This window comes from Octopus bimaculoides, chromosome 25 (assembly GCF_001194135.2).
Source record: "Octopus bimaculoides isolate UCB-OBI-ISO-001 chromosome 25, ASM119413v2, whole genome shotgun sequence".
Classification (NCBI taxonomy): domain Eukaryota; kingdom Metazoa; phylum Mollusca; class Cephalopoda; order Octopoda; family Octopodidae; genus Octopus; species Octopus bimaculoides.
Genome location: NC_069005.1, coordinates 722581 through 744401, shown reverse-complemented (window position 1 = coordinate 744401; position 21821 = coordinate 722581). Strand labels below are relative to the sequence as shown.

Below are 21821 nucleotides of genomic sequence, written 5' to 3'. Positions count from 1 at the left end.
CTGTCATCATTTGTACAGGACGACTTTTCCGTTTCTTTCTCTGGGGAACTCGTTTCATTTTTCTCTTCTTTCTTGGCACTTTCTGAGGATGACACTTTCATTTTATCAATCTTGTCTGCAAGTTCTTCTTCAGATTCACCTGAATTATTTAGATTATAATTATCATAAGTTTAAAAAAATTACAAGCACAAGAAAAAAAAAAAAAAAAAAAAGTAATTGCAACACATGTCGATGGCTCAATGGTTTCGTTTTTCAACTAAAATTCCGAATGGAATTGGGTCTACAATTTAGCTGATAGAAAGTTAAACCTGTTTTATGAAAATAGGTTTAGCTTTCTACCAGCTCAAGAAATTCAAGGGAAAACATTTTTTTAATAAACAGATACATATCTATCACAGAGGCACCAATTTCAAGTCCAAGTAAAATACTTACTGGAAGACTCTGGACAATTTCTGAGAACTATTTTTTTCGCTTCCTCAAATTTCTCTTTAAATAACTGTGCATCTTTAAAAAAAAGAAAAGAAAAAAAAAATCATTGTTTTGCACTCAAACCAGTCACAGTTTACAAAGTGGTTTAATCCATTTGATCCTCTTGATACCAATCCACCTGAAACGACCCTTGGTTTGTAGGATACAAACTTCTTAAAACCTTGCATTAAAATTTCATGTTCATTTATGCTCCAAACACCAGTTTAATAATGACAAAAATATTTGATTAAATTCTTCATAATTAACTGGAAAAGAAAAAAAGGTAGCGTGTTCCAACAGAAATATGATAATGGGTTAATCAACTGCTGGTCTTATTTTATGAATTGGGGTTGATCAAATCCTTGTATATGAATTTGGTAGATGGGAATAAAAAGAAATGCATCATCTTTCTAAAGGAGTCTTGCAACACCAGCCATGGTGATTAGTTTTCTCTTTAGCCTGACGTGAGGAGATGAAATAAGATTGAGGGACATGTTACAAGAACATCCCTGGAACAATGAAAAACTAAGTCAACTTGGGGAGGATCTGAATGCAGAGCAATAAATTTAAATTCAACAAAACCCTTAATCCAATAATGTCCTACTGTTTCTGCCAGTTAACTACCTTAGGAATTAACAAGGTAGCCTCCTCCATACAGCCAATCAATATGCTAGTAATAATAGTCAAATAGCTCAATTCCAGTCTACTGTCTTAAAAAGACACACAAACACATTGAATGATGTAGTCCTAGATCAACTACACTCAGAAAAAAAAAATCTCAATGGCTGTAAGGGTTTCTTAAGGATTAGAGGAATGTGAACAAGAAACCACACAATGAGAGAGAGAGAGAGAATCCCAGAAGCAAAGAGTAAGCACAAAATTCCCATTGTTTTTTGACAGACTGATTTGATGGGGCCAAATCAAAAATATTTTTTTAATGTGCAGATGGAGAAAATGAATGGTGTTAACTACTGATGATAACTATAAAAACATACTTTCAGAATTAGCAAATTTAATTGCCAACAGCTCAGGTTTGGTTTTTTCATCAGCAAAGTCAGCCAGTGTGCTCCAGACCCAGGCACGATCACTGCCACTGCTTGGTTTCAACTCCATGTTTTTAGTTACTGCAGAAGAGAGAAAGAGAGAGATGGATAGACAGACAGAAAGAAGTGAAGAATATATTTGATGTCTGATAAAAAAAATTAATCAAATGGTAAGAGAAACTGAGATAAAAGATTAAGCTGATGACAAGAAGATTTGAAACGAGACTGAAAACAACCCAAAGATGTTAAAAGAAGTGTAAGGCAGGCTGCGAGGTTGATGATCACTTACTGTAATGGTTGGCACAAATCTTGAATGTCTTGTCTCTACGCATTACCAATCGGATTTGATCACAGTCCTTATTGCGGAGTAACTTCACATCACCAGTACCTCGTTCTTTCCATTCAGGTGAATCAGAATTCACATAACGGAACAATTTTGCTCGACTGAAAGAAACAACAACCAGTTAAAAGAAAAATCACTGATGCATCTGTACAAGGAAATATGAGCACACACAGCTACAGGCACCATCATATATATTTTTTAAAAAAAGGGATTCAACTTACAGTCTCACAAGTTCTTCCTCATTTTCCTCCATAGTTTTCACATCAATTGGGGCAAGCTGCACTATTGGCTCAAAATGTATCTCTGGACTTTCAACAACATCTTCAGCATTATTCTCGATGGTTTTCACCTGAAATCAAACAACCAATACACATCAGGCATTAACTTCAAATAATAAAAACAACAATGGCTTCCTTCTGATTTACTCATTCGGTTTTAGAGCAGAAATTCATTTAACTTCATCCATTTATCCTTGTCTTCCAGCATAGGAACACACAAGAGGTTATGGGCACGGCTTCTATTACAGAGCCTGGCGAACATACTAATATAATTTGATCGTAATTGCTGGCATTCATGTTTATATTTTGCCAATGAAAACAAAATACAAAAATATAAAATATTGCCTGCTGTTCCAGACAACGAACAAATAAAATCCACAAAACATTTCAGTATCTTCTGTTGCAATCTCACGTCCATAATAACCAAAGAATAAAAGAAAATTAATGGGCACGAGAGGCTTGTTGCCTTGGATTCTTTGTAAAATTGCCAAATAATAAACACTTCCATTCCCGGTATTTAGGGTACACTTGCGGAACATCCCTGCGAAGTAATGTCTTTTATCTTTGTGGAAGTCTTAAATGATTAAAAATATAGTTTAGAGGATTTATTTATTATTACAATCGTTGATCTCGATTGCGATAGAAAAACACGGAGGCATGTTTGAAGGAAAGACGAAGAAGAGAGGGGGTGAGAATTTTGTGTGCGTGAGTTTTTAAATAGTAAACCAATGAGTTACCAATATGGAAACCATGCCAGAAGTGGCGAGAGGTGTGTATGGGGGGGGGGAGCAACCCTGCCCCCCCCCCCAACCACCACAAAAACCACTGGTGGGGAATAATAGCAAAGAAGACTGGGGGAAGGAAAAGTTCGATTGCAGTAAATGGTGGATAAGCTTTTCAGGGGAAGAAAAGCCGAAGAGAGTTAATAAAACGTCTGGAAGTTGATAAATTTAGAGCAAATAATTTGTGAAACGAGAAAACAAAACATCAACGCAAAATGTTTTGTTGTGAATGCAAATAAAGATAAATGAATGAATAGGTTTTCATATAAATGGTAACTCCAAGAATGCTTCAAGTTTCCTTCAAAATAACTTAATCTTTAGAGGAAGATTGTAAATCGAAGCCAAAGCTAAATGAATCCAAGAAACTTTCAAAGAATGAAAGAATTTCAGTTTTAATTTTACAAAAAAGTGACAATAATAATTATGAAGACGATGGTTAAACAGCAACATCATATTCACTGATCGTGTATTTGTGTGTGTGTGTGTAATAGAAGATGGTAGAGCAGTTGTGTCTGTGAATGAAAGTATTTACATTAGACAACAGAAATTAGGTGCCTCTCAGGATTCAGCAAAAGACATAAGACTCTTGGAGTGTGAAGAAATACGTCCACCAGTAAAATGTGTTCTAAGAATAATTAGACATTTTATTTTTAATATAGAGACACATTAGTAACACTTGATGAGCTGTGGAGGAATTAAACTGGAATAGAAATCGGTTGAAACTCGTTTTTACAAGAGCAAAGTTTGAAATTATGGTAAAGCTTCTTCATCCATTCATCTGAGGAGAAAGGCTTCACGAACGGGGTGGGTTTCTCAGAGTCTGATGTTGAAAATAAAACAATAACTTGATAATCTGTAAGCTATATTAAATTACGAAACTAGTTTAAAGGAGAACGGACATAACGATAGGATATTTCTTGTAGAATTATTAACAATTGGAGATAACTTAAAACTCTAAACCCCAACCACGTTATTCTTTATATAAAAGTTTAAAACATAGTATTTGTGTAGAGCAACAAGCAAGAATACATCAAGAATATTTCTAAAACAAGACGGATATTTGTAAAATACATCAAACTGAAAATTTACCTTGTCATCAGCCATTTTCGATGCAGATGGTTAAAGATTATAAAAGACAATCTCCTCTAGACAAAGATTCCCGCTGGTTTCAAAAACAGGGGAACTAACGAGTCGTTTTGTAGTTTCGGAGAAAGTGCCATTATTTTGGTTTTGCATTTTTTCCTATACAATATATTGAATTTTGATTTTTACAGATCTAAATATAGTGTTGAAAAAATGTTTCTCGTTTTAAACTGTAATATCTTGTAGTTATTCAAAAAGACAGCGAATACTGTTGTAATAAACTAAAAGTTGTAGCTCTGTATGCGTGTCACCTTGTTGACCAACAACAACAATATTTTAACGCTTGAAACGTCGAAAGGTAAAAAGTTGAAAGTCTTCCCTAAATAACTCAGCATTTATTTCTTTTTCTCTTTTCATATTTAATAATTTACGAGATACAAGATAAATGTTTATTGTTATTGCTCTATTTTCTATGGAAGCTCAGCAAAACAACTTTTTTTTTCCTTTTTATATTCTCCTGAAACAACTTTTTAAACGCCAAAACATTTTATAAAAGAGAAATCTTGATAAAAAAAAAAACATTAATTCATCCAAAAATGAACTTTTTTTCATAAAACTCTGAATTAAATACATTTTAAAAGCGATATCTTTATATTTAATCATGATTCAAGTATCGTTTATTCCCCCAGATTTAATCACATTTACTAATGAGGCGTTTTGCAGTTTATATTTTGTTGTTTCATTTCTTTTACGGTTTTAAATTCAAATTTTTCTCTTTTTTCTGCGCTTCCTTTTTATGCTTTTAAATTCAATTTGCCCTTATTATATACAGTCTTATAAATGTTACGTATTTATGTATTTCTCGTTGGTTGAGTTACACAGGGACAGGGACTTCGCTTTTTTTGCCAATTTCGATGATTATTTTGTTTGTATTTTTATTTTCATTAATTTTTTAAATGATTAATTCCTCATTTTAATGTATTTCTTGTTCTATGTTCAAATTCCTTATTTTGGGTCGACTTAACTTCTTGCCCTTAATAAACTTGCCGGCACAAATTAGTACATGTGGCGAATACGTCCACCCGGTGTTTAGGGTCAGCATTTTTGTTCAGCTGAAAACGGGTGGTGTACGTGTTCTTTACCACCACCCAAATAATAATAGTATATATATAGAGGATATACCTACATAAGTGTCCCCCTTCCCCAGAGATGCTTATCTATTGGACCCTAGTAAAAGACCAACATGAACTTAGGACCGTAGAAGCGAGGATACCCGTTTACATATGTTTTCTGTGTACGTATGGTGTTTATTAAACACGAAGCTGGAAATCGCTTCGGTGTTTAGCTTCTGTTCGATTAGATCTATGATCGAAACCATTTCAGTTGTGACCATCTTGTCTTATAATATGTATATAGATAGATAAGAGACAACATTGTTGAATGTGTTCTTTATTTAAGAGGATCGGGGAAATAATTTGAGGGGATATCTGCGATTTGCTTGGTATTTCTTTCAAATCTATTTTCCACTTTGCTGCACTCGCCCTTATTCGAAAATATTTATTTGCTGAGATCCGAATTCTTTTATATCAACTAAACACATCACCCTAGCAAATTGATTTTAAATATTTATTTTGTTATTATAGGATAAAATCTCCAGAGTTGAAATATTTGTTTTGCCTCGTCATCGGTTTTATAAATTCATTATATTATGGTTGATATCATGGCCATGTGGTAGGGAACACGAGGAACTAGAATCACACTAAATATATTATTTCCCTGAATCAATTATTTATTATATACGGTAGTTATTGACATTTATTTATTATTTTTTTCGTTGTCGATTTTGATAGTAATGTATATCATTAATCTATAGGCCTTGAGGCTATAAAGAAATGACGCGGAGTATCGGGCTTATCTACATTTTGGTGCCCCACTTCGACTTTGTTTCCTCACAACTTTCTATATAGTGCATATTTTTTAAATGACATTTTTCAGAGATGTATTTTCGCGGATTTAAATCACATTTATGCTGATAAAATTTAGACGATGAAAGCTTTTTTGAAGAAGTTTTGGATCGGTTTTTTTTTCCTTGTCCCGATTTCGTTACCATTAACTTTCGTAATTTTAGCACTTTTCTCTTTTTTTTTTTTTTTTTGCTCTTCAGACCTATGTCTAAATCATCAATATTACGTAATGTACGCTTTTGAAAACGTATTTTTGTAGAATGTCATTTAAAAAGTGTGCGTTTTAAAGAGCGTTATGAGGAAGGAAAATCGTGAGGGGAGGAAAACAATGATCCAAAACTGAAAATCTCTGACGGGTTTTTAAAGTTACCAACATTACCCTCTTTAAAATTTAATTTTAAAATATGTCAGAAAGTTATACGGAAACAAATTCGAATGGGCATCAATCTGTAGTTAGATCGGTCCTTCAACCCATGGCAGTAATAGCCGAATCTCCCGTTACCGTCATAGAGAAATGAAACATTGGATAGTGTGGCATCTTAAGTATTTTGTGGTTAGGGAAAAGTTGGGTCGATTCCCGTTGGAAAAGCTTTTGATCAAAGTAAGTCTGCTCGAATGAGGCTGACTCGGAGCTAAACAAGAGACCATCGGGAAACGGGGAGCGATGGGCTTCGGTCGGAGAACAAAATGCAATCACAGAAATGGAGAGAATATTTCATTTAAGGAAACACGGAAAACAGTTAAGTTATTGGGAAAGGTTTGGGGGAAATGCATTGGGATCTGTTCAGTTTGGCTCACAGATTTCTCAATTTTTTTTAACTAAACAGTTTGAAACTTCGTATACTGGTGGAATGTCTTATGCAGAACACGGTCTACTTTGAACATTTTTGACAAAATTTCGTATTTTAGAAGTTATTTCGTGTTAAAGTTGTATTTGAGTAATTTTGACCAATCACCGTGTATTCAGTTGAAGAAAGCAACTGCTGTTTGCGATCGTAATCGAGAAAGAACAACTTCTGGGTCATCCCCACTAAATGTCACCAGTCACCATTCTGTTCCATTTTATCTTTTGTTTACTGCCTGTGTTGCATATTACACGCTTTTTCTTTGTTCTCGCATCAGAGCAACCAATAAACATCGAAGAATCAACACCAGGAAGGGAAAAATATAATATTTACACATATATTCATTTGTTTGCCCAACTTCAATGTTTTATCCACATACAAAGCGCACCAGTGTTTAAAAGACTTTTAGAGCTACGAGTCTGCAGCCAGCCTTTTTGTTGTTGACGAATGTATTTAGTTTCAAAATGCCTTATTTTACAACTATGAGAAGTATTGTTATTGTCATGATTTTATCTTACTGTAATCAAACAACAAACACATTTTGTTAATATAAAAGTCTTTATTAGATTAAAAATAACATTATCAAAACATGAAGGTAAAACAAAGCAACTAGTGGCTTATACACCAGAAAATACAGTAATTGACGTGGCAGTGACAAGTTTGCTCACTGGTTGCTAGTTGATAGCGTAGAAGGGAGGGAAAGAGTAAGGAATGCACGGTGCTGTCTAGAAAGGATAAAGGTGGCACCGTCTTCACTTGACATACGAATAGAACAGAGTGGTGACATTTAGTAGAGATGACCCGGAAGTTGTTCTTCTGTTGATCTCTTTGCCCAAAGCCATTAGATTTTGAGGCTGTAAAGAAACCCTCTTCAGTTATCAAGGAGTGGGGGGGGCATAGACAAACAACAACCCCCACACATATATACGAGATGCTGTGGGCTTCCTCAGTTTCCATCTGACATTGGTCGGCCTTTGGTTATTATAGTGGAAAATACTTACCTAAGATGCCACATGATGGGACTGAACCCTGAACTATGTGGTTGGAAGGCAAACTTCTTAACCACATAGCCATGCTTGCACCTAACTTTTATGTTCTTCTATCAATGTTTTGTTATTTTGTTTACTTTTAGTTTTTTTTTTTTTTTCTTTCTAGAATCAAAAACAAAATTACTAAAAAGAGACCAAAAAGTCAGGCTGTGATCTGAATATTGATGCCATGATGGAAGTTAGTGCAGAAAAAGAAGCCAGTAACGATGCCGTTGGTAGTGTTGGAAGTTCAGTGGAAAATAACCACGACAGTTCTTTAACGACTGAAACTGGTGTGGAACATATCAAAAATGGTAACGAATTGGTAGCATGTGAAGAAAAATTAGCAGACAATCAAGAGTCCACGCTTGCAGAATGTACAAAATCTCCTGATGTGACAATGACAAATGAAGAGTCAAAACCTACAGAAAGTTCCAAATGTGATCAAGATGTAAATTCTAAGAAGATTTCTGTGATTCAGGATGAATATTCCTACATCAAAAGAGATGAGTTCACTTCTGAGATTTTCAAGATAGAAATACAAAATTTACCAAGGTTTGGTTTCTCTGTAAGTCAGGTTTTCCTTCATCTTCTACTAAGATTTTTGCTGGTCTTAATTAAAACATGCAACTGCTTTGTATGCAATCAGTCACCACTGCCGCCACCACCACCATTTTCATCATCATCATCATCAATGTAGCCATTTTCCCCTTCCATAGACCAGGCATGTTTCCATAACAAAGTATCTCTTGTCATCTTCTTATGAGTCTATATTTGTGTGGTCTAAAATCTAGTCGTTACTGGCAATAATAATTTGATCTCGTTAATCCAATCCATTTTCTTTACCGTTTCTCTCTACTGTTAGCAAACTGCTTTTTTTAGTCTACAAGCAATTATCTCTACATCTGATTACTTGTCCTTATTTGGTGTTCGTAGACCTACATACAATTGTCTATATTTAATTACATACACTTATTTGATGAGGTTTTTTTAGGTTACGTGTAATTATCTCTGCTTAAACATGTGCAGGCGAGGATAGGAATAGGGTGGCTGTGTGGTGAAGAAGCTTGTTTCCCAGCTGCATGGTTTTAGGTTCAATGCCGCCGTGTGGCATCTGAGACAAGTCTCTCCTATTATAGCCTTGGGCCTGCCAAAGCTTATGAATGGAATTGGTACATGGGGATTGAAGGAATCCCATCGTATATGAAGCCCATGTTCTACATGCATACATACATAATGCTGGTGGTATGAGAAAAGCACCCGGTGCCCCCTGTAAAGTGGTTGACATTAGGAAGAGCATCCAGCTGCAGAAATCTTGCCAAAGCAGACACTGGACCATGAAGCAGTTCTTGGACTCATCAGATCCAGTCACATCATTCAATGTTTGCCAGCATGGACTTTGGATGGTGGTGGCGGCGGCTAGATAGATATATACATACATACATACATACATACATACAGTGTGTATACAAGTAGAAAAGCAGTGAGGAATGTATTTATAGGAAGAGGTGCATACAAGTCCTATCTTTACAGCTGTTTTGGATAATTGATGACTGGTTGATATAACCATGTACATTATGCAAGGAAGTTTAATATTAAGTTAGTATTGTAGGTATATATATATATATATATAAACAAAGGCAACATGTTAACAAATACAAATTTTGGTAGTTCCACACAGCAAAGTCACAATATCTTCATCAGAGAAGCCAGGCATGTGTGTGTCCGTGTCCTTGCTTTGATTAAATAATAAACGTAAATGAGTTTCACAAGAGCAATGTTATTTATTTCTACTCTTCCTTGAAAACATATCCAGACAGGAAGAGCATCTGGTCATTGAAAATCTACCTCAGCAAATTCCACCTCATCCTATACAAGCTTGGAAAGTGATGGTGGTGTGTATGTGTGTGTGTGTGTGTGCATGTCAGGTCCTTTAAACAATGAACATTTTCAATTTCTATTTATCTGTATTGTTTATATTTTCTTTCTTTTTTTTTTTTCTCCCCAGGAACTGAAAAGGAAGCTGGTCAACCTTGACCTGAACCCAATCAAAGTGAAAGGTTTCCCACACAAAGGTTTTGCTTTCGTCACGTTCAGGTAAAGATGTTTTTCACCTCCATTTCTCATTTGCACATTAATAAGATCCCCTTCAGTTGAGTGGGTGCTTGAGGAAGGTAGTTTTAGGAGATGAGAAGTTAAAGGATGAAGGAAGAGGCCAGTACAGTTGATGTAATTGTTAGAAGTAGTTGTAGTTAAAGTGTATAAATATATAAAGTATGAACTAAAATGCATGGAATTGTTATTGGCCAGAATAGCTTTCTCTCTGTCCATGGAAAGGGGGAAAATTGTGGGAGTATGATGTGACTTGGAATGAGAAGAGAAAATCTGTTGAAGTTGAGAAAAGGGTTAGGGCTAGATGTGCTCTGGTCAGTGTGTAGTGTTGATTTATGCCAAGTAATGAACTGCAAAAATGGCCTGGCAAAAACAGGTTGACAAGAAAGACAAATGTGTTGATATAAATAAAAATAATAATGTCTTGTGAATTGCAAGTGGACGTAGCCAGTGCTAAGGTAAAACAAGGAAGCTTATTGGGAAGGTTCAGAAATAAGAATGAGACAAGGTTAAAATGGACAATTCCATTTATGAATATGATGCAGTTCATAATTTTGTTGTTTTTTTTTTTTTTGTCTGTGTTGATAGGGATGAAGAAGCACGTGAGAAGGCTTTGAAAATCTTGAATCGATTCCAATGGAAAGGACATGACGTCACTGCTAAGGTTGGTTCACTTTATTGCATCAGATTTGCTTTTACTTGTTTTGAGAACGAGAGACATTTGGCCATTGGAAATCTTTAATCTTTAAAGCCTTATCTATTACCATTTTTTAAATTCTTTTTCAGAAATCCCATCCAACTGCTGATCCTTTGGTTTTAAAGCGAAAATCTTTTGGTAAGTTCAAATGTTTCCCAATTTAGTTGCTTATATTTTTCATTGTTATCATCAACGTATTACTTGTCACTTGGTTAGGAATTGAACTCGTGTGTTATGCCGTTGCTCTTGCTTGCCTCAAGTTATTGCATGAGTTTGTGGTAAAGGCTTATTAATCCAGAAATATAGAGAGAACTTTTTAATGGACATTAACTCTTTACCATTGAAACCGGCCATATCTGGCCCAAATATTGTACTTGTTTTATGTCCAGGTTGGTCAGATCCAGCCTCTCACACCTACCTTACAATGTCATTCAAAAAATACACAATCACATCATTGACTAATTTGAGGCAGTGCAAATAAATAAGCTTTGTTTGAAAAGATGAGAACCAACTGCTATGAAAGTGTTTCTCTTTCGTTCAGTTTGATTCAACTTATCCCTGTTGGTTTTACAGGATTAACCAATGATGAACCTAGTGCTAAGAAGTTTAAGGAATCGGAAGACTTGGTGGACACTAATGATGGACTGACCCTCGACGAAAGGTAAGTTACAAATGTCATCTTTTAAATCACCTGAAAATGCAATTCTAAGACCTTCTGCCCACAAATTAACAAGTTTTCACACATACATATATATATGTATATATGAAAATGCAAGCATGGTTGTGTGGTTAAGTCTGCCTCCCAAGCACTTGATATCACATTCGGTCTTCTATTATAGCCTCAGGCCAACCAGTGCCTTGTGAGTGGATTTGGTAGATGGAAAGTGAAAGAAGCTTATTGTCTGAGTGTGTGTGTGTGTTTGTGTCTCCTTGCTTTGACATTGCATGATTGTAGTAAAATGGGTGTCATTTGTTGCCAGTCTTCCTGGAACACTGAGGAAAATATTCCCTTGTTTGGTGCTAGGAAGGGCTTCCAGCCAAAGAAAATCGATTTTAATGCATTCCATCTGACTCAATGCAAGTAGATGTTAAGATGATGAGGTTTGTGGTGGTTTATGTAAGTGTAAACTTGGCTCTATGTTGAGGGTATATACCCCGATGTATCCTCCTCTTCTTCCAACTGGGGTAGCTATGTATCTCCTCTACAGCAATACAACCTGTTCTTGTCCTCTTATACTCTAACCACTCATCACTTGGTGTGAAGCCTCCTCCTTCAAAACTCCCTCCCTTCAGTTATGGGATCTTGTCTTGGTAGCCTCACTCATACTGGTACCACATAGTGAGAAGCTGGTCCACTCTGTGAAATGGTTGGCGTTGAAAAGAAGGTCCTGACTCGTTGCATAGAAATTAAACTTGCAAGGTTATTCCATAAAAACCAATCTGTAGGGCTCGTTATTTTTATTATCATTTCAGAGTCAGAAAAGCTGTGATGCCACTACATGACCTAACGTATGAGGAACAACTAAAGGTAAACAATGTTTTCTGAATGCCCTCAATGACCCAAACCCTATAAAAAATGCAGTTTATTCAAACTGCTGTCTTTCCTAAATACATGACCAACACAACTGCGGCACCTAACTGCAGTAGTCCTTACTCTACGACCAGCTTTGAGTTCTGGTTGTAAACCGAATCCCTCAACAGGGATTCGGTATTAGTATTGCCAGTGGAACCTACTTAATTAATGTAATGACAAGATTACCTTTAAAGTGTTTTGTTCAAGAACACCCCACAGTGCCCAGTGTGGGAATTGAAACCATGATCTAGTGATTGCAAATGCAACACCTTGACCACAAAGTCACTCAGAAACATTGTTTTATGATGGTTCCTATAATTTTTCCAGTTGTCTTTTTTTTTCTTTGATTGCAGCGAAAGTTTGACGATATAAAAAATGTTATGAAACGATGGACTAAGGAACTCTTACACAACTGCCCAGATCTCAAGAAATGGATCAACGAACAAAAGTAAATATCTTTTTAGTTATTTTTTTGTGGTTTCATTTTGTCATTTAATTAGGTGGTGGCTTGGCTGTGTGGATCAGAAATTCCCTTTGCAACCACATGGTTTCAAGTTCAATCCCACTTCGTGGCACTTTGGCAAGTGTTTTGTACTATGGGCCCTGAGCCAACCAGTGCCTTGTGTTGTAGACGGAAACTGAAAGAAGCATACTCTCAAGTTATTGGGGTGGGGGTGAGTATAACTGAAGTGGTGGAGCGGGGTTTGCCTGGGTAAGTGGGTAGATAAGAGTTTAGGAGAATAAGGGGAGAGATTTGTTAGGGATTTACTACAATTAATATTTTCACAGTAATTTAATTATTGTCTTTTAAGACAACAGCATCTTTCAGTGTAATTAACAAAATTAATTTCATCAAATTACTGGCTTCCCAGTTTTATCTTCTGAAATTCTCTTCTGAATCATTTATTTGATTTCTTTCTTATTTTACAGACGACTCTTTTCAGATAACATTTGTGAGATTCTTGCCATTCAGCCTTCCGTGAGTGATTTTTTGACTCTTTCTCTTCTTCAGACTCCTAAGAGGTTGGCATTGGTCTGTGTCAGCAACACTTATACAGTAAAATCAATAAAAAAAAAGGAATCTAGTGAACTTGCTGTGAGGATTGGAAGATGCAACATTTTGGACAGAGTCCTTCTTCAGGGGAAAAAATTGAAGAGAGAGAGAAATGAATGAAGGACAGCAGAGTTTTACAAAACAGAAAAAACTGGCTGCAATTCAGTTGAGGATGGAAACCTCTGCTGTGTCTTATTAATTTCTTTCCTCTCAACTTTTCAACAAAGAAGGACTGTGTCCAAAAGGTCAGATTGTCCACTCTTTATGTAATGTTCATTGGACTCTAACTATATATACACATATTATATACATATGCAATTCTGTAATGTATCTACTAGTTTCCATCAGTTTGTCTAAGTGAAATGCTCAGGTACCCCCTTGTATATATTTATCAACATAATTCTTTTCTTCACTATCCATTTCTCTCTCTCCCAGGCATTTCTTGCTTTCACTTGTATTTTTTCAATCCACAGCCATTACTAACTGGTTATCGTAATAAGTCAGAGTTTACAATTGGTACAAACCACGAAGGATCTGGTAAGTTCTATTTGGGTTTTTTTTTTCTTTGACTTTCTTAACATTTTGTTTCTAAAAATAGCTTTTACTTCCTCAACATGTGAAGGGATGATTCTGTAAATTCTGAAAGGGTTCAACAGCGGATTTTGAGTCCTGGTTGGCCTTATGCTCTTGATGGACCTATTAAAGTGGAGCATTTGATGTTCCTGTTTGGTGTACTTGCTGTTGAGCCTGTCAACTCAAGGTGACAAACAGATGAGGTGGGTGGACACTGCAGTTGTTTGTAACAATCATGACTTTCATGCTAACAGGTTCTTGTGGACGACAGTCTGTTACAGGTGTATGTGATGGATTTCACATATATATATATATATATATGTGTGTGTGTCTGTGTTTGTTCCTCCAACATTATTTGACAACCGATGCTAGTGTATTTATGTCCCCATAACTTAGCGGTTCGGCAAAAGGGCCGATAGAATAAGTACTGGGCTTACAAAGTATAATCCCTAGAGTTGATTTGCTTGACTAAAGGTGGTGCTCCAGCATGGCCACAGTCAAATGACTGAAACAAGTAAAAGAAAAAAAGAATGTGTGTTTATGTACACACACACACACAGAGGAGTTAACATTATATGTTGTCGTAATATATATTATTATTTTTTTTTCCAGAGAAAATAGTTGGATTCCGGCTTGGTAGTTACCGAGATGGTTCTAGTGCAGTTGGAGAACCATCTCTTTGTGATATCCTTCCTGAGGCCATGAAAAAAGTTGCTAAAGTAAGCTGCCTCCTCTTTCTCTCTCTCTCTCTCTCTCTCTCTCTCTCTCTCCCCTCATTATTATTTATAATTTGTTACTTTTCTTTTTCTTCATCATCTTATACTCGTTTTAAATGTGCCATAATTTTCATTCTTGTTTAGTTTGTTCATTTTTCTCTTGAAAAAACACCTTCCATGTTATTACCTGTGCAATAGGCTTGCATATGTTTCTCTGGAAATTAATGTCTATTTTGATAGCATCTCCTTCCATTGAATTGAATTATTTGTTTAAATATTGTTTTTTTCTTTTTAAATTTCTTCCTAAGGTTTTCCAAGAATATGTGCGTCAAAGTAAATATTCCGTTTATGATGCCCAAACTCACGAAGGATATTGGAGGCAGTTGACTGTGAGGACCAGCAGCAGAGGGGGTGTGATGGCTATTATTGAGTTTCATTCTGTTGAGCTTTCCGACGTGAGTTCTTGAAACTTGTTTGAAGAGTTTGTAGTTGTTTTATGAGACTGATTACAAGATTGGAGGCTCAGGGGTTTAGAATCTGTCCAACCCATGCCAGCATGGCAAAGGAGATGTTAAAATGATGATAATGGATATGTTGCTGCTGACTGAATAGACTTATTTGCCGGAAGGAAGCCAAAAAAATTCTTTGGAACCAGCCTTAATAAGGCCTTACTTTCTTCATATCTTGCCCTGTCTTGCTTTGAGCTTTCTACTTCTTGATGGAGTTGTAGCAGTGCCGTTGCCATTTATGATGTGTCTTGAACAGTTGTAGACTTGGTGGAGCCATCCTTCCCTGGGCCTGATAACAGACAGTTTCTTCCAGAAGAGAGATAGACTGACAAAAAGTTAGAAAGGGAAAGATTGGCTCCAGTCCAGGACTGGTCTTGTGTTTTGTTAACCTTAGAAGAATCAAAGACAAAGCTGGCATCTCAGATTGTCAAGAGCCAGAATGATTATTGCAAAGCAATCTATCCACTGCTCTGTCGGATCCACCATCAGATGCCTTGCTCGTGTTTGTTGTATCTGGAATTTGATTGGAAAGAAATGAGTTGAATATGATCCGTTATGCGGAATCTTATTTATTGACCCTGAAATGAAGTGGATCCTGGTGTGATTTGAACATCTGTGAGACGGTCTAGCCAACACTCAGTCCTGTCAATTTGCCCCACATAAATTACAGGTATGAGAAATCACGTCTACATGGGACAGGCTCAGCTCGTTTAAAATATACACACATATACGTACGCATTTTTTCTTTGTCTTAGACACCCCCCCCCCCCATACTCCTGCTGTCTTTGTTTCCTTATATGGTGTTCCTCTAATAAACTTACCTCTGTTGCTGTTGATTAACTTGGATGTTTCCTTTTCTCTTTTTTTTCCAGGAGGAGATTCAAGCTGAGAAAGAGGCATTGAAAGAATTTTTCAGTGAAGGTGAAGGAAAAATATGTGGTGTAACATCATTATTTTTCAATTGCGTCACCAAGAAGTAAGTTTCGCCCTCCTCTCAAATATCAGGCCTTGTGCCTGTAACAGAAAGGATTTCTATTATTGATGCATTATTGATTTCTATTTCCGTTTCTTTGCAGACAATCAAGCTGTCGGCAAGCAGCAAACTATGAACATTTGATGGGCAATGAGGTCAGAGGAAGTAGATTTTGTTTTTCTGTAATTGTTGTTGTTGTTGTTGTTGTTGTTATTGTGTAAATTGACCCTAGGTTAGGGCAGTGGTTGGTAGAATCATGACGGCATTGGAGAAAATGTCTTTCAGGGTTTGTTCTTGTGCTTTATGTTCTGAGTTCAAAATCTGCTGTGGTTAACTTCACTTTTCATCCTTTGAGGGTCGATAAATTAAAGTACCAGTCAAATACTAGGGATCAATGGTATCAGCTACTGACCCCCTTTCCTCGAAATTGCTAGCCTTGGGTCTAAATCAGAAAGACTGAGCAGTCTTGTGATCGAAGACAGTACAACCATGGCCACTGTCCTTTTTCAATATTAGGACTACATTGTCCAACGTATCCTTTTGTTTTTATGATAGTATGGTGTAATTTGGCTGTTATTTCTAACGGATTGAACAACTGTCTCATCTCCATCGTTGGTACAAGGATCCTTATCACTGAGTTGGCTAGGGTTTGACCCCCTCAGGCAAACATAATCTCATCATTTCCCATTTGAAACCAGTTCAATTCACTCAACACTGAATTTCTCTCCTAAAAACATAAAACAATTTATTGTCCCCCCCCCCCTTTCCTCTTCTGGTTTTTCCCTTGTTATTCATCCTTGGATTCAGGTATGTTATCAAGGTGGTGATGATGATTTTCGAATATAGGCACAGGCACGGCTTCCCAATCACATGGTTCATGGTTCAGTCCCATTGCATGGCACCTTAGGCAAGGATCTTCCTCTCTAGCCTCTGGCTGACCAGAAGCCTTGTGAATGGATTTCATAGATAGGAACTGAAAGAGTCCTGTTGTTTGTGCTCTTCTTGAGACTTAGGACTCATATAGTTGGTTGCCTGGTTTCCATGATGTATGAATGACCGGGGACCACAATGTTTCTCACCAAGCGGACACTGGTCCGTTGCAGAAGTCAAGGCTAACAGTTATGAAGGTGGCAAGGAATAAGTCTATTACATCGATCCCAGGACTTGACTGAAAGTTTATCAACCATGAAGGGATGAAAGACAGAGTTGACTGAGGCAGGATTTGAACTCAGAATGTAAATTTCCACAAGAATGCCACTACCTGCTTGCTGCCGTGTGTTTTGCCTCTTCATCTTGACTTTGTGTGATATTTGTAAATGAATGTCACCTTCATATAAGCAGTGCTGTTTGTTTCCAATCTTCCATGAGATATTTACTCACTTGGAAACTAAGGTTGGTGACAGGAAGGGCATCCAGCCAAGGAAAATCTTCTTCCAACAAATTCCATTTGACCTCTGCAAGCCTAGAAAAAGACATGAAAACAATGATGATGATGACATAATGTACCAGGACATAACTGGTACATTATTTTATCAACCTCAGCTGGATTTGAACTGAGAATATAAAGACCCAGAAGAACTACCACAAGGTTTTTTTTTCTGTCACTCTACCGATTTTACCAGTCTACTCCCCTTTAGTGTAGATTACTAATTATTCTTATTTTGCAATATTCTTCCATTTACCTTTAAATCATTTATATGGTCATTATTTTGTTTGGTTATTTTTTATATTTCAGTGGATTACTGAAAATTTATTGGGTCTGAGTTTTCAAATTTCTCCTGATGCATTTTTTCAAAGTAAGTCATTAATTTATATAAAAATATGTTCATCATCATCATCACCACCAACATCATCATCTCAGTTGTTTGTTGAAAGTATATGTAGTTGTACTTAACCTGTGAGTTGATCTAGAAAAATTAGTTCAGTTAATACCATTGTTATTCAGCACTTGTCAACATTGGCACTTGTGGCACCATCATAATTTCTCTCTGTGCCAGTGAGGTTAAAATGCTGTTATCGTTAAAGATGTCACAGGGGTTTTTGTCTTTTAACTTGATGTAAAATCTGGTTGGAGATTGGACACTGGGGTTACCAGTAAAGATCAGAATCTTAGACAAACTTCTTGACCATCCAGTGAATCCTTTGTAAGCTTTCGTTTTCTCTCTGTAGTCAGGAAAATGAGTAACCAAACTCTGATGGGACATTAAAATTGCTAAAACTAGTCAGGCAAGTCTCATTTTTCTAGCCACAGATTAAAAAAAAAATAAACGTACCTACTTTTTTCTTGAGGCTAAAAGTATGTTTATTAAAACTATGTTGTGTTTTCCTTATACCTCCATGAAGAAAATTATCTGCAAAGTTAGTCTTCATTTGTGTGTTTTGACTTCTTTATCCTGTTCCATTACCTTAATTATCTCTTTAATTACCCCCATTATCCTGTTCCATTACCTTGTTTCTGCTGAAATACACTGCCTTTGTTTCAATTAATTTTTTAATTAATGAAGAGTGTAATAAAATAACTTTGTCTGGGAGATAAATTGATATCAAATTTTGATGGAAGATTTTAATTTAGTTCACTTTAAAAACAAGTTCATATCATAGAACCAAGAGCAGTCTTGGGCGAGTTGTTTATCACAAGGGTTAAAGTTCTTACTTTTCTTTATCCAGGAAGCATTTACCTGTCATAAACAAACTGTTTTTTAGGAAACCAACTACCATTAACTTTTTGACATTGGCACCGTTAACTTTCTCGCTAATCACTGAAGAATCATGTCTGATATTTTTTGAGTGGAATTTCTTGATATTTTGAATGTTTCTCATTTTGCAGTCAACAACCCAGCCACGGCCTTACTTTATTCTCTTGTTGCTGATTGGTGTCAACTTGAAAAAGACAGTGTCGTTCTTGATATCTGTTGTGGTACAGGTACCATCGGTCTTACTCTAGCCAAGGTACGGAACTAGCTTTCCATTTTTCTGATTTTCTTTATTTTTTTGTGCTTAGATGGGAAGCAAATTATGTAGTTTCTGAGTGTTGCCAAGCATAGAAACCGTGGATGTGAAATGACTGAGCAGCATGGAAAATGAACTTTGGATGGGGGACAATGAATTGTCTTTCATGTCTTCACATATGTAATTCTATTCTATTGAAAAAGAGCCTTGTCTTTCATGTCTTCACATATGTAATTCTATTCTATTGAATGTTTCAGCATGTGCAAAGGGTTTTGGGTGTGGAAGTTTGTCCTGCTGCCATTGAAGATGCTAAGAAGAATGCAAAACTAAATGGTAAGATTTTTCTCTGCGAATTAATCAATGATCATATTATTTATTAAGGTAGCAAGCTAGCAGAATCGTTAGCATGCTGGGCAAAATAATTAGTAGCATTTCGTCTGTCCTTACGTTGTGAGTTCAAATTCTGCTGAAGTTGACTTTACCTTTCATCCATTTGGGGTCAATAAAATAAGTGACTGTTGAGAACTGGGGTCAATGGAATTGACTTCTACTTTCCCCCCATCACACCGAACTTGCTGGCCTTGTTCCAAAGTTTGAAAGCATTATTGTTATATCAAAAACAAGAGCACTACATGAACCACCCTGTAACTTGGGTGTACGGTCCTTGCTCTCCCCCTATCATGTCTTCACCTTCTTTCTCTCCTTCTGAGGAAGCCATGTCTCTCTTCTAATATAAGGCACTTTTCGGTCCCTCAATACTAACTCCCCACCCCCACCCCAGTTGTGGGGATCTTGTCTTGTAAGTTACTTGGTGACCTCACCACTGCTGGTGCCACCCGAAACACTCTGTAAAGTCGTCAGTGTTATGAAGGGTAACCAGCCGTAGAAACCGTGCCAAAGTTGGCAGCAGAGTTTGGAACAGTGTTCTGAGCTTCTAGTTGCTCTCAAACTGTCCTGCCAATGCCATCATGGAAAACGGACATTAAACGATGATGATGATGGTGGTGATCACATCTTGGGCTCAGCTCTCAAAAAGCATCTCATTGTCAGGATGCAGCAAGATTTTTCTTAATCCCAACTTAGGCTGGTGTAAATAATATTTTGTTTGTTTGGGTTTATCACAAATCTGTTATGAAATTGGATTAAATTTGACCTATTCTTGTCTTCCAGATATTAAAAACATTGAGTTCCACTGCTCAAGAGCTGAAGAAGCTGCCGAGAAACTGAGGAGCTGGTCAAGGGGTCAGAGGGCCGTTGCCATTGTTGATCCTCCTCGACCGGGACTGCGTAAGTAATTCCAGTTTGACCCTTTAATATTTGAATTCCTCTCTCAAATGTAATGCATCATCCTGTATCATCAAGATTTTGATGATTTGATTGTTTATTTTTACAATGACATTGGTGGGTCGGTGGGAGAGGCCAGATCTAACCAGTTTGAGCATAAAACTTTTATTCTTCTGGATGTTTGAAAAATAAAGTACCTGTGAACTACTGATTCAATCATCAATTGATGTTATCCCGGTTTTTTGAGGCCTTTATGTGTATCTTAGAAATGATGGTTTGTAGTTGCTTCCATGTTGCAATTTAGTATTTATCTTTAGCATAAACAACAATTCAAAAACACAAATCTGTCTTTCCTTCTCAACCGTGTGACATTATCAACTTTTGTTTTTACAGAACCCAAAGTAATGTACGCCCTTCGCCGCTGTCATTTCATCCATCGAGTGATCTACATCTCGTGTAACCCTGTGGCTGCCATTCAGAATTTCACCGAGTAAGTTATTGTTTTGATGTGGGTAAAGCCTCCTCAACTGAGATCCATTTTCCCCACACCACACCAAGTATCTCTGTCCCTTATTAATTATGGTAGCTCCTCAATTTCATGTTGTGTATCTCTACCAAATAACATCAATGTAATTGAGGGGTCTTCATCCTTTATTAAGGGGTAAAAGTCTCCAAAATCTCACACAATATGGTCTGCTATTCAGCACAATACCAATGACCAGCAAAGGCTATTCTGCATTGAACAACAATAATAGGAATGGGTGGAATTGGTTCATGGATTCCATTATGGTCTTGTGATTGTGCCATGTTTTGACCCCTTATTAGAATCCCAGCATATGTACCATCAATGTGATCTAGGAGTTCCTTCATTGTCCAAATTCCATCTTCATAGTGATAAATGCCGTCTATGAGTGCCCTGAAGAAAGCCAGCCTTGTCCACTTTGAAATTCACACAGTTTCCACTCAGTTTCCACCTTCCCAATTTCTTACTCACAATACTTGGGTTCACTCAAGACTGTAAAAGATACTTTTACCACAAGATACCAGACAGTGGGATTGAACTCATGACCCTGTGACTGTTAAGCAAACCTCTTAACCACTCAACTGAGTTGCTCATTTTCTACATATTTATAATTAAGCAGACCCACAATCAAAGATATCTCACCGTGGCCTTTGTGTGTGTGTGTGTACAAAGTATAGAAGTCACCTTGTGAGACAATCTTCCGTTTTTCACCTTTGCTGTTATGTTTGTCAGTTCTGAACTATATCTTAATTTACAACTGGACTTTTTTATTTTCACCTCAGACCTAAAAGTTCTTTTATTTTGTTAAAAATCTCCTCCTCTTTTTGCAGTTTAATGAGGCCCAAGTCACGGAGGAATAAAGGAGAGCCGTTTTTTGCTGTGAAAGCCATTCCAGTCGACCTTTTCCCACATACCAAGCACTGTGAACTCGTTGTGATGTTTGAGAGAAGACAGGAACCAGAGAAAGTCTGTGAACCAGAGGCAGTTCAGGAACCAGAGAAAGTCTGTGAACCAGAGGCAGTTC

At 36.8% G+C, this 21821-nt stretch overlaps 2 protein-coding genes across 5 annotated transcripts in view; one reads left to right on the top strand and one right to left on the bottom strand.

The window, feature by feature from the left end:
- Nucleotides 1-2: 2 nt before the first annotated feature.
- Nucleotides 3-4149, bottom strand: LOC106871367 (ran-specific GTPase-activating protein; the record flags this gene model as incomplete). Its single annotated transcript, XM_014917777.2, has 6 exons — nt 4004-4149; nt 2076-2203; nt 1801-1955; nt 1464-1592; nt 433-504; nt 3-139 (listed from the first exon to the last, which is right to left on the bottom strand). Coding segments are annotated over exons 1-6 (636 nt in total), but the record flags the coding sequence as incomplete, so codon positions are not given.
- A 100-nt stretch (nt 4150-4249) lies between these two features.
- Nucleotides 4250-21821, top strand: part of LOC106871371 (tRNA (uracil-5-)-methyltransferase homolog A) — a 19113-nt gene continuing 1541 nt past the window's right edge. Inside the window, exons 1-20 of one of the 4 annotated variants that reach the window (XM_014917780.2) lie at nt 4250-4355; nt 7962-8402; nt 9843-9931; nt 10535-10610; nt 10733-10781; nt 11217-11304; nt 12117-12171; nt 12570-12664; nt 13147-13195; nt 13744-13807; nt 14456-14562; nt 14868-15014; nt 15941-16044; nt 16145-16196; nt 17777-17837; nt 18869-18990; nt 19248-19323; nt 20161-20277; nt 20668-20764; nt 21628-21814. In XM_014917780.2, coding sequence (XP_014773266.1) covers nt 8025-8402; nt 9843-9931; nt 10535-10610; nt 10733-10781; nt 11217-11304; nt 12117-12171; nt 12570-12664; nt 13147-13195; nt 13744-13807; nt 14456-14562; nt 14868-15014; nt 15941-16044; nt 16145-16196; nt 17777-17837; nt 18869-18990; nt 19248-19323; nt 20161-20277; nt 20668-20764; nt 21628-21814 — 2013 coding nt within the window. In that variant the 5' untranslated portion in view covers nt 4250-4355; nt 7962-8024. Of the gene's footprint in view, nt 4356-5686; nt 5799-6614; nt 6701-7127; nt 7296-7961; nt 8403-9842; nt 9932-10534; nt 10611-10732; nt 10782-11216; nt 11305-12116; nt 12172-12569; nt 12665-13146; nt 13196-13743; nt 13808-14455; nt 14563-14867; nt 15015-15940; nt 16045-16144; nt 16197-17776; nt 17838-18868; nt 18991-19247; nt 19324-20160; nt 20278-20667; nt 20765-21627; nt 21815-21821 lie in introns of those variants that run through there. The other 3 variants (XM_014917783.2, XM_014917781.2, XM_052976760.1) reach the window with 3 other exon arrangements.